This window comes from Camarhynchus parvulus, chromosome 1 (genome assembly GCF_901933205.1).
Source record: "Camarhynchus parvulus chromosome 1, STF_HiC, whole genome shotgun sequence".
Classification (NCBI taxonomy): domain Eukaryota; kingdom Metazoa; phylum Chordata; class Aves; order Passeriformes; family Thraupidae; genus Camarhynchus; species Camarhynchus parvulus.
In genome coordinates this window covers 13620553-13633424 of record NC_044571.1, presented here as the reverse complement: position 1 = coordinate 13633424, position 12872 = coordinate 13620553, and the positions used below count along the sequence as shown (strand labels likewise).

General features: G+C 40.2%; 1 protein-coding gene across 1 annotated transcript in view; it reads left to right on the top strand.

The window, feature by feature from the left end:
• Positions 1 to 12872, top strand: part of POLA1 (DNA polymerase alpha 1, catalytic subunit) — a 183980-nt gene that overhangs the window by 9392 nt on the left and 161716 nt on the right. Inside the window, exons 11-15 of the mRNA XM_030961744.1 lie at positions 2517 to 2629; positions 3083 to 3199; positions 10002 to 10076; positions 10424 to 10562; positions 11639 to 11796. Of these exons, the coding sequence (XP_030817604.1) occupies positions 2517 to 2629; positions 3083 to 3199; positions 10002 to 10076; positions 10424 to 10562; positions 11639 to 11796 (602 nt within the window). The remainder of the gene's footprint in view (positions 1 to 2516; positions 2630 to 3082; positions 3200 to 10001; positions 10077 to 10423; positions 10563 to 11638; positions 11797 to 12872) is intronic.

Below are 12872 nucleotides of genomic sequence, written 5' to 3'. Positions count from 1 at the left end.
TTTTTTTTGTCTTTTAAGTCAGTGATTGCTGAATGGAACATAATTATGAAAGGATTTCTGTTCCTCGCATGCAAGGAGTGTTCTTTTCTCATTATGACTTTTTCAGGATTGAATAATAAAAACTGCACCTGTTTTCAATTAGTAATGTAGAAGGGAAAATTTTGATACTGCTTTTTGTTTAACATGTTCATGATCTTTGTTTGTGCCTCATCTGCTGTGATGTCAAATGCATTGCCTGAAGAGTAAATACTATAGCATAATCATAAGACTCTTTCAAACTTAATGATTTTTTGGAGGCTTACTTTTCATAATTTCCTTTATGATCTTAGGCAGGGAACTCGAGAATTGTGATCCTATTAACATTTTAAATAAATAACGAATAAAACCTGCCCTTATTCTTTTCCCCTCTGCAAGACATTTTCCCTGTGTCTTGACTTTGCTTACCTTTTGGTTCATTTAGTTCATTTGATCTTTCTTTTCACAGGCTTTGATTTATAAGCTTTATTAGTATTTTTTCTTGCTTTATTCTTTCCATAGTCTTGCAGGGGATAGGGCCTGGTATCTCTGAGTTTTTTTGTTGTTGTTGTTGTTGGGTTTTTTTTGTTTGTTTTTTTGTTTTGTTTTGTTTTTTGTTTTGTTTTGTTTTTTTTTTTTTTGCTTGAAATGTCTCTGAAAGCTCTTTGAAGTTAGTTCTGCTTTTACTGTCTGTGGGGGTGATAGTGCGTGCCAGTGTTCAACTGGATGATCTCAAAAGGTTCCTTCCATTCTAAATTAATCTAATTCTGTGAAGTCTGGTTATTATTAAGACCACTTATTTGTGCTAGAGTTGATAGAAGTTTGTCTTTGCAATCCAGGCAGCTTTTTACCCTGTCTTTGACTGGCTCATGGATCCTTCTTTCTACTGCCCTGCTTATATGTACTCCTCTGACAGATTAACTACTCCATGCTCTTAATATTTCCAGCTGTTCAAGCAGTCAGTTACTGTTTTGTGGTCTCTCTCAGTTTCATCTTTCTGTATGATACAAACCTATCTCAGGTGGGTTTTTTTATCCCTTAACAAAAAAGTAAAAGATTGCTGGGGACAAGAACTTCATCTTCCCCGTCACTTAGATCTGCAATTGGAGCTCTTTCTGGATACTTCTATTCAAACTGTCTAAATCTTCAAGATTGCCTCTGTATTAAAATTTCTTAAGATTCTTTGTGCAGCTGAAACTTGTATCCTTGCTCTCATCATCTTCAAAACCGCAGCATTCTCTGTCCTTGACAAAAGTAGTCTTGTGCACATCTATTCCAAGCACTCAGAGAATGATTTTTCATAGCCTGTCACGTTAACTCTGTCATCCATCTTAGTGCATCTTCACTGATTTATCTTTGATCTAATGGAGTAAGAAAGGTGCCTTTATGTCTGATAGATCTGCTGGCAAAGATAAGTTATAACTCTTAACCAAGGACTTGTTTGTGCATTGCCAGGCCAAGGAGAAATGCTGATTCTATGCATGAAGCCCTGTTTCTGAGACAGTCTCAGCATGGATAGTTCTGTTTTCATCAATAGTAGTATGCTGTAGGAAGAATGTCTTCCATGTAATCAAATTCCAAATTATTTGGAACTTGAAGGGAACCCAATAAAGCCAGGTTTCTGAGTTGTACTTGGAAGTCTTTTGTACTTGTAATTTGCAAACTGTTTGTGACAGTTGGGTGGCTTGGTACTGTATTATTTTTAAGTTTGACATAATTTGATTAGCAGTTTTGCAGCATTTTGTTCTATTGCCAAGATCTCTGGGCTCAAAGATGTGCATGTACTGTAAGGACATTGTCCACAGTGAAGTCAGTTGCCACTAGTCCTGCTCTGTATAATCTTTCTGAGTGTCTCCCTTGGTTACAACTGCTGCCTTGGCACCCAGGATTCCTAGGAATGTCATGCATCTTTTGGTGTCCTCATTTGTTAAAAACAGTCACTTGAAAGCTGATCAGCTTCCAGTTTTTGTCTTAAGAATGTTTTTCTAAAGGTTTTATTGGTAATTGAGTTTTGATCTCAGGGTGCTGAAGTATAGGGAAAAGGAGTCAGTTGTACTGGTGTAGCTGAGGAGTGGAAAACTGGAGATAACACATGTTAGAGGATTGGTTGACAGCATAGGCATTCTCATCATCTTCAGCTTTCACTGACATCTCTCTCCTTCCTCCCTCTCTCCAGGGATTATCAAACTAATACAGGCAGCAATGGAATATCAGAACAGAATTTTGAGACTGGCTGTGTAATGCCATTTTGGATTTTACATACCAGGTGTTACTATAGCAATGGAGGTAGAGACAGGAAGAATGATACAGGTGTCTGTTTGTCAAACTGGTGTTTAAAACAATTTAGAATGTGCTGATGCATTGGAAAGATTTGTTGTTCAAGGACCTAACACAGCAATGGTTGTGTTTCAGTGCAAGAACACGTTATAAGCTGCTTCAAGCAAGACTAGAAATGATTAATTGTAAAACTGCATATTGAATTCTTTGCCCTTCTCCCTTAGGTGTGGTATTTTTGTTTGGCAAAGTTTGGATTGAATCTGCAAACACCTATGTCAGCTGTTGTGTGACAGTGAAAAATATTGAGAGAACTGTTTATCTGCTGCCACGTGAAACAGTAAGTGTGAGTTTTAAACACATCAAACATAAGTGCCTTTCATCCTGCTTATGGCAGGCTGGGAGTTTAGCAGTGTTTATGGAGGCTGTTGGAAGCCAGTGTTGTCTGATGTAGGTGATAAAGTCAAAAACAATGTGTACACTGTATCACGTGTGAGCTGCAGAGTACAGCCCTGTGACTTCCCCTGACCCTAACTAACAAAGGCAGACAATTTTTTACCCTTAGATTTGCTGCTTTGCAAATAAAGTGGTCTTGAAGTCGAGAGAACTTAGTGCTTTTTAAACATTCTGTTTCAAGTAATATTTTCTAAATTTGGAATTTCTTGGCTGATTGCATTTTAGCTCTTCCTAAAAAAAAGAGATACATGATTCATAATAGTAAAGTAAAATTCAGCTTATTGTCATGTCTGCTGACATTTTTGTTAATTTGTAAAACCTCACTTCTGTTTTTGAGGAAATCGACCTATCTACTGGTAAAGAGACAGAGACTCCAGTAACTATAATGAGTGTTTTCAAGGAATTTAATGACACCATTTCACCAAAGTACAAGATCATGAAGTTCAAATCCAAGGTTTGTTTGCAAGCATCCTATTTGGTCATTTTCTGTTGTTCTGGTTTGTAAGGTGGGAAGGCTGTTGAAACATTGTCCAAGGAAGGAGGTTGTGCCAAATTGCAAATATATAACTCCTGACATGTGTAAATTTACCTGCTTGTAAAAACCATCCAAAATGCCTATATTCCTTTAAGAATGGTAAATCTGCAACATGGTTGTTCCACCAGAAGTTTAAACAATGTTTTTGTAAATAGTCAGTCATTACCTTTTTTAAAACTGAGTTGAGTGTCAGACTAGCTTGCTGAGCTGTTTTTGAGAATGCAGAACAGACAGAAATTCTGATACCTAAAGCTTTAGTAACAGCTCATGTTGTCAGGGTTTAAAATGAAAGATTGTGTTGTCCAGCAGATAAATCAATACTCTGGGATTACACTGTCTTTGCATTTGACCAGACATCTTACTGAACTTTATCTCTTGGCATGTCTCATCCTTCTTCTCACCTTTGCAGATTTATCTTTTAGAGTGCCTGCTGCTCAGAGCATGGATTGCCACAGTGTGGCTGTGCAGGAGGTAACAAGTGAGGACTGTCATTCAGTCTTGAAAACTGTTCTGTGCTTCGAGTGATGGGCAACAGTCTTAAAAGTGTTATTTTGCTGTGCTCTGTTTGCTCAACAAATCTTTAAAATGACATTGGAAAAACAAAATGTTGCTGTGATGGAAACCTTGCACATAAATTAATATAATACTTGTCATGAGTCTACAGGAAAAGAACTGATACTGCTGAGAATGCTGCAGATTTGGACTGAATTAGTTTGACTCTCAATTAGTGTCAGAACTTTATTGTCCACTTACACAGAGCATTTGTCTTTTACAGGGAGGGCAGAGGTGGGAAGCTTGGGTGGGGAAATGTGGCAAACATTCAGCTTAGGGAAAAAATCTGTTCTGACTGAAGTACTCAGAAAAATTTATATTTCTTGAAGTAACATGTCGTTAGTCTGGCAAAGCTGATTTTCATTAATTGTAACTTACCCCATCCTGGCAATCTTGTGATTTTACAGGATTCATTCCTGAATAGTTAATCAGCAAGTGAGATGACAAGTAAAAATGCAGGAAGAATGGAATTTAACAGTATGTAAATGAGGGAAAATAAAAATATTTTGTGTGGTAATTCAGGTTGGAAAGATTCTCAGGAGGTCATCTCATCCAAAGCTAGCTAGAGTAATTCTGAAAGTTTCAGTTGTTAAAGTGAAAATGTGAGCAGTGTTTCTCAAATACTGAAATCATGCAAGACAGGACATCTTTTCAGAACCTGTAGCTTAGTGTGTTATTTACTGAGTTCAGGGAAAATGGATGTGACATCAGTACTTGGGTACTTTGTGAAATCTTTTTCTTTTTTTGGTCTAGCATATTTTTTCTCTCAAAACTGATGTAAATTTAGATTTTTCAGTTTTCTGTTATTTTTCGTGTACAGTTGATTGTAACATACCTACACGTGGGATCAGGAGCAAATTTACTCTGAAAGGAGTAAATTTAACAATAGATAAAAAGAAGTTGCTGATAGCTCACTGTTCAAAAATCCTTTCAGGAATGAGGGAGAGAACTCAAAGAAAATTTTTCATTAAAAGAGAGGAGTACACTTGTACTCTAGAAAGGAAAGAGGGAGAAAGGTCTAGAAAGATGCAGATCTGCTTATAGAATCTTGGGAAACTTCCACCTTTTCCATGGTGTGCCAAGTGAGAATAACGTGAATGAGGTAATAGAGTAATGTAGTTGAACATTCAAAGATGGCTCTTAAAAATCAAGGTAAAACCTGTCAAATTTTTACTGAGCTTACACAGAACTCAGGGCAGAAGACCCAACAGTCTTGTCTGGACATACGGCTGCAGCACATGTGGGGTCCTTGGATGTAACACAAGAGTGGGAAAGTGGGAGCACTAAGACTAAGATTTTCCCTTAAATATTGTAACACTTGATCACCCTCATTAAAGGGTGAAAGGAAAGAGGAAAGATTAACTCAAGTGACTACTGGTACAAAAGATGGCAATTACAAGGATGAGACAAAAGGACAGTTATACCAGGGATGATTGTGAAAGAGCTTTAATTTTTTTTAGCTAGTAAAGTGAAGAATAATGATAAGACTCTAGAAACATTAAATGGGGATGAGCAGCCAGAGAGCTATTTAAAGGAGAGTTTTAGCAAAAGAGTGAATTTGTAATTTTTAATTCATGAATAAATTAGGCAGGATAGTTGGCACAGGGAAGCTCTGAAGTAACCTTCCAGAATTGTTTCTGAACAGTAAGATTTCAAATTATTTTGAATTCTTAAGTAAACTGAGTTTTATTAAAAGGACAAAAGCTATCCAGCTTTATTTTGATTGTGTAATTTTCTGCTAATTTTGGTAGTTACTGCATTCTGGGAGGGTTTAATGAGAACTGGAGACAGTAGGAAGGTATTGCAGTAGTAATATGGGAGGTAAGAGAGAGGACAGGATGGTAGAGCAGGGCTGTTAGTGTGGTCCTTGGAGGAGTATTCAAAGATAGTGTAACAGTAACTCAGATATTCCAGATTACACAAAATTGACTGTGAACAAGTGGCACCAAGTCTGGCCAGGCTTACACCTCTGCAGCAGGGAGACTTTGTGCTTTCTGCAAGATAATAGTAGAAGTAATGGGGTTGTCCCATTACTGTGCCCTTCTTTTCCTCTGTTCCTCCCTTAGATACCTGAATTTGCCTGGTTATATACCTGACTCTGTTTTTCACAATCAACCTCCTTTTCATTGTACTCATACCACCAGAGACGAGGTGTTGTTACACAGCCCTTGCATCTGTGTGTCCATAGGGGTGTGCAGGGCTCTGAATTGAAATGGTTTGTGGCATTCACCTAAAGGAATGCTCCAAAGGAGCGATCTTCACTCAGTTGTGACTTTATGAGGTAAAGGGCTGATGTGCTTTAGGAGATCTCCCCTGCTCTGTGATGTGCAGCCAGTGGTTCAGTGCTGTGCTGTTAAGGGTTGTTTTGAAAGACTTCAAACAAATGGCTGTGCTGCTCAGGTGAGACTTGTGAGCAAAGCATTCAGAGTAATGTGAAGTCTCAGTGTTTGCATAGCTCTGTGAAACTGATAACCACTTATCTTCCATCATTAGCTGGAAATCAGGAGGGTTACTGACATCCCTGACAGTCTTTTACTGACCGAGTTCTTTTATTCAGAATATCCCTTTTTGTGATGATCTGGAGACACTGAGGCAGGTTGTTCTCTTGGCCTTGCCAGCACCCAACTTTGTCCCTTTGAAGACACTTAAGCCGTATCATTTCCTGCTGCACCTGCTGCTAATTGTAGCTTCAATGGGTTGCACTGCTGCCAAGTTAGCAAGTCTTCACAAATCAATTTGAAAGCAGCCTTACTCCACTTAGGAACTTAGCAGCTAATCACTGCTGCTCATTTCTGCTCTCTGAAGGGCCACTTGAAGGGCAGATTATTCTGCAGCAAGCATTCATTCACTGAGTTATGACCAGACGCTGGTGTAATTGAGCTGAGCTCTGTGCAATAACGCAGATGAAACACTACAGCTGACTATTTTTATACTATGTTCATCCTAGTTTGCAACAAGAACTTGTTTGAAGCCTGAGAGGTTTTTATTAAAATTTAAAAAAGAGGAGGGGGAGCACCAGTGATATGTGCTAAAAGCAGTGCCATCTATTGCCAATATATGCCATCTATTATGTCACAGCTCTGATCTGCTCCTGTTAGTGCTACTGTGGCTCAGCAGTTCAGATCTACATTTGCATGGTTAATTTGCAATGCTGATCTGGCTTCATAGTGGTGCTCTTCTGTCAAGTTATGTTACACTTGTGTTTCCATGAAACTGTTGATGCCATAGGAGTTTTTGGATTTGTCTGCCTCCTATTTATAGCAGAGGTCCCTCTCCTCTCCTGTCTGGGCTTTGCAGCCTTACACCTGCAGTAGCTCATGAAGTAACAAGCTTCCAACAACACCTCTTGTAGCACCCTGAGGGAACTATTAATGATGCTGTTAATTTCAGGAAAAAAAACCCAGCCATCCAACCCCCAAACCAAATAACTCAATAATTCGAGTTTGTCTACCTGTGCATGTATTTTGTTAATTTTAAAATTTTATTCCCATTTATGGTGATTTTGCTTTTTCTTATTAAACTTTCTCTACTGGCATATTATGCTGAGTCTTGTATAGAAAGTGGTGAACACAGTGCATTATCCAGTGAGAAATGTGATTTTTAATTTAAGGTGCCTCTAGGAATTCCTGTAGTAAAGTAATGTGCTAGCATAGTTATAATAACAGTATGTAAGAGTGGTGCAGATGGTTTGTAAAGTACTACAGGGCAATATGATGTGGTAGAGCATGGCATTTCAGCAGGTGCCAGAGCACTGTTGCACAGGATATTGTAATAATTTGGAAAATGAAAGTAGTTATTCTTAGAAACAGACAAACTGTGTTGTAGAAAATTGTTATTGTTCTTGAGGAAAGCAGAAGTGATACTTAACTTCAGACTTGTTTAACTTAGTTAGAGATAGATAAACAAACTGGACTGCTTTCTAGTGAAACCTAAGTCACTTTAAATGAAAAATACAGTAATGTCACAGAAATGATCTGCTGTGAGCATGTGATAAAAGCTGGCAGATGGTTGGGAAATCATCTCTCCTGGGTTCCTCGCTGAAGTGCTAGTACACAAAAGCCTGCAGTATAAAGGGAGGAGTTGTGTGCAGTTACAGGAATAAGTCTGGCTGGGATCATAGACATGGTGGGGTAGGATGTGGTTAAGACAGGCTGGGATAGCAAGGAGGGGGAAGCCCTTTTGTGGATCAGGGCAGTGGGATTGCATGGAGCCCTGCCTGAAGGTGAGCCAAGAGCTGGTCAGGATTAGAGGATGGGCTAATGGAAGGGATATGATGGTGGAGAAAGGAAAGCCAAATCCCACCTGGAGCTGGGTCTAGTGAGGGAGACATAGACCAGTAGGAAAGGCTGTTGTAGGTACAGGCAGACTTGGAGAAAAGTGCTGATGACAGGGACTGGAGATGTGGTGACAGAGGTCATGGAATAAGCTGTGATACTGCATGTCTTCTTCACCTTGGTCTTCACTGCTTAGTCCAGCTTTTAGCAGTCTCTGATGGCCAAGAGACAAGAAGGAAAGCCTGAAGCAAAGAAGACTTGTCCTCACAGGAGGAGGATCAGGTTAGGGCACATTTAAAAAAATTGGACAGATAAAGGCATGTGGGATCTGATGGGATGCACTCCTGTGTGCAGAGGGAGCTGGCCAATGTCAGAAGGTGCCTGGGAGTGTTTGGTGTGGATTCACAGAGGGAAAATGATGCTTCACCAAGCTGGTAGCCTTCTGGGAAGAGATGGACTGCTTTGTAGCATCCTCACAGACAAATGATGAGGTAGGGGCTAGTGAAGTGGGCAGAGGGGTGGACTGAAAACCAGCTGCCCTCCTGGGCTCAAAGCTGTGATCACTGGCACAAAATCCAGGTGGAGGCCAGTCCCTAGAGGTGTACCCCAAGGGTTGATACTGGATCCAGTCCTGCTGAGCATCCTACTAATGATTTGGGTGGTTGCATGGAGCACACACAGGGCAAGTCTGCAGACAGTACAAAACCAGGAGAGGCTGATATACCAGATGGATGTGCTGTCAAAGGAATTTAGACAGGCTGGATATATCTTATGACCTACAGGAATCCCATCAAATACAAAACAAAGGAAATGATCCTGTATGCAGACAGGAATAGCCTCAGGCACTAGTACATGATGGTGGCTGACTGGCTGGAAAGCAGCCTTGGAGGAAAGGACCTGCTCATCTTGGTACATACGAGGTTGGACAAGAGCCAGCCCTGTGGCCTTGGGGACAAGGCTGCCATGGGCATTACCAGCAGTGTCAAGAGCTGGTTCTTTCCCCTCTGCAGCCTGGTGAGCGCCTGGGGAGTGCTGTGTTCAGCTGAGCTCCTCTGTGTGAGGAACAATGTGTACTACTGGAGCAAATACACAATAGGACCACAAAGATAGTTACAGGGCCTGGAGTGTCTGTCATGTGAGGAGAGGCTGAGAAGCCTGGGACTGCTCAGCCTGCAGAAGAGAAGGTTCAGGGTGAGGGATTGGCAGTGCATATCTTTTAATTGTTTATAAATCTTTGATGAGCATGAGTGAAAATGACTCTGGCAGACTTCTTGCTGGTGCCCAATGGAGGACAAGAGCAACAGATCCCATTTGAAACAGTGAAATTTTTCAGAACCTGAAACACTGCTTTACTGTAAGGGAGATGAAGCACTGGCACAGGTTGCCTAGAGAGGCTGTGGAGTCCCCATCCTTGGGGATGTTCATACCTGGAGAGAGCCCTGAGCAGCCCACTGTGATCGACCCAGCTCTGAGCAGGCAGCTGGACTAGACAGTGCCTGGAGTTCCCTTTCCATCTCAGCCATTTTGGGATTTTGCAGTGATCTGCGGGCACCAGTTCTCATGAGTATGTCTTAAAGCTGTGAATTTAAAGAATATTTCTGAGTTTGCCTAACTGCCAGGTGTTTTTTTTTTTTGGTAGTGGTTAGTATACTTGCAAGTCAATTCTGTAGAAACTCTTGATGCTAAGAAAACATTTAGAGATTAAAAACAGGCACTAATATATTCTTTTTGTCTTCAGCTGGTTGTAATGAGTTGCAGAATTGGTAATATATGATCAAGCCCATGATATTGGAAATGTGTGTTTTGCCTGGCCTTTTTTTCTTTAGCTTTCTTATTGGACAGAATGAATATTCAGTTGGGCGATACTGAAAATATAATACCTTTGTTTTGTATAGAAAGTGGAAAAATACTACGCTTTTGAGATTCCAGACGTACCAGCAAAATCTGAATACCTAGAAGTTAAATATTCAGTGAGTATAATTAATCTGATAAAATACCATACCTTGTTTTTTTATCTAATTAAGTTTACAATGTGAGCAGTTTCTGTATTAAAATGGTCACTGAACATTGTAGTCTTGGCTGATGTATCCAGTGTGGATGAAGAACTTAAGCTTCAGTGTGTTTTTACATTGCCAGCCTGATATTTTAAGTGGAGTCTATGGTGTGATTTCCTCAATTACTGTAGGGTATTGGGTTAGGGCTTTGCTTGTGGGGCATGAGGGTGATTTCAGTACAGAAGGTGCTGTCTGAATGTGGTTTGTCAACCTTGAAGACTTCTGTGGGGTGAAATGACTCCCTGCTCTCTGTTACTTGTTAGGCTGAATGCCCTCGGCTTCCCCAAGACCTGAAGGGACAAACATTCTCACATGTCTTTGGAACCAACACCTCTAGCCTGGAACTTCTCTTGATGAATCAGAAGATCAAAGGACCCTGCTGGCTGGAAATAAAAAATCCACGTATGGTGGTTTGCATGTGAAATACCTGGTTACCAGGAAACACATACAATTATAGACTGGGGGGGAATAGGGGAAATTTAAATTGTACAGATGAATTATCGTTTTGTACATTAACCTTGCAATTTATTGCTTTAATTTTCATTATCTGTAACCTTGCAATTTATTGGATTCATTTTCATTATCTAGTACAAATTTTAAGTTATTCTTCCTTTTTTGGAGTGACAAATACCTATAAAGTTGTGCACTGTACAGATGAGATTATAATTTTCAGTGCCTATGAGAGAGGACTGTGCAGGGCCTAGCAGCTGCTGTTTGATGCATACCCTAATGCCATGTATATGGAGCTAAACTTACTTGATTTGAAAATGTCTCATCTTTCTGCTCTTGATAACCAAGATTTGGGGTTTTTTCTGCAAATATGTATTTTTGAGAACAAAGGGCCGCTAGATTTTTTTTTTGTTTTGTTTTGTTTGTGAATTAGGTTTTTATTTATTTTTTCCTGGCACTTGGAGAAGTTTGTGGTGTGCAGCTGTTTTAGTTTTAAATCCTTTCTGCCTCATGATTGGCATGTAGCACTTAGAGGTGATCATGCTGCTTTATTTTGGCTTGGTAAGAGGCCTTTATTCAATGTGTGCTGCATATTCCCATGAACATAGGGATGTTGATCATACTGGATAAAAGCTGCATCTGTTGCTGCAGTCTCCTTGGGGCACTCCCAGTGCAGAACTGGCTGTGTGAATGCTGACACCAGGGGGTTCTCCTCTCAGCAGCTCGCTCAGTCACTGACAGCACTGATACCAGTACAGATGACTCTGTGTAAAGCTTCCTGAAGAATTTTTTGGGTTATGCAGACCTTGATCCAAACATTTTCTTTTTTTATTTGGTGTTGAGGAGCTCCTGTTGACTAGGAAGTCAGGGCCCAGGGAGTTACCAAAAACTGGGCAGGATTAGTGTATGTCTTGGACTATCCCACCAGGACAAGACATTTGAAGGATGTGCTCTGTGCAGCAATGCCATCAGAGAAGCCTTGTCTGTGGTTTCCAGAAGAATGGAGGTGGTTTGTGTTGTTTCCACAGAGCCTTCAAATCAGCCAGTCAGCTGGTGTAAAGTGGAGGCTGTGGCCATGAAGCCTGGCTTGGTGAATGTGGTTAAAGAGCTTTCTCCTCCTCCTCCTCTGGTGGTCATGTCCTTCAGCATGAAGACCATTCAGAACCCAAAGACTCACCAGAATGAGGCAAGTCGTTTTGGTTTGATTTTGTTCTTTGACATATACTAAAAGTTTCCTAAGCTTGGAAGATCCTCATAAAACATGTTTTAAATATATTTACTGTTGAAAAGTTTCTCTGCTCTGGGCTTTTCAAAGAAATTTTTGCTGGGGTCTCACTCTGGCTTAGGGGGCCTCCTTGGTGAGAATGTTTACTTTGACAGTGGATCCTATGTATGTTTTCAAGCCTTCTGTTTTGTCTGTTGTGTCTCATAAGTGAGACTGCCCCAGCACAGCTGTTAATGAATTAGTATTAATTAATTAACTAAGCTACAGCTAATCATAGGTTATAGGTAAAATGACCAGGCTTTTCTGCTAATAAAACTTATTTTAAAATGAGAATTTGGTCTTAGAGCACCTGCTATTCTGCTGTAAGATCTTTCCTCAGAAAGGAAGAGAGATGTAGGTGGCCACTCTCAGTTGTGGACTGCAGACCACAATGTGTACTTAGGCACTTTTTTTTTTAACATAACTCTCATTAATGGGAGAAGAGATTTAGTATTCACAAATAGGATAGGAGAGTTGGTTCTGGCTAATTAATTGAAGACCAATAGGTTGACAAATTTTTCAAGCAGAACTATTCCTCATGGTGAATTAATTTTTTTTGGGTGGAGGTATGGAAAATAAGTGGTTTCTGGCCAAAGTAACAGGACATACACATGGTACCAACAGGACTCAGCTTGCCAAGATGCTTTAAAACCTTTCTGCTTTGTTTTTTGTTGGGTTTTCCTGATCAGTGTCTGGGGAGCCAGGCCAAGCAGTCAAAAGCATCATTAAAGCTTCTGGATTCCAAACACTAAACCTCTTGGCTTCTTGGCAGTGTTGACTGCTTGCTTAGGGGCAGCCCTTCCTGAGGCAAGGCTTCTCTGCCCTGCTCACATCTCCTCTGCACTCCATGGGGAATCCTTTACATCGTGGGCTCTGGTCGGATTCAGAAGAAAAACTGATAAAAGTAGAAGCTTTTCAAAATTAATTATTTTTTCTCTCAAATTTATAATGATTTATGAGCAAGTACTATTTTATTTCCTTGAGATCAATTGATAACT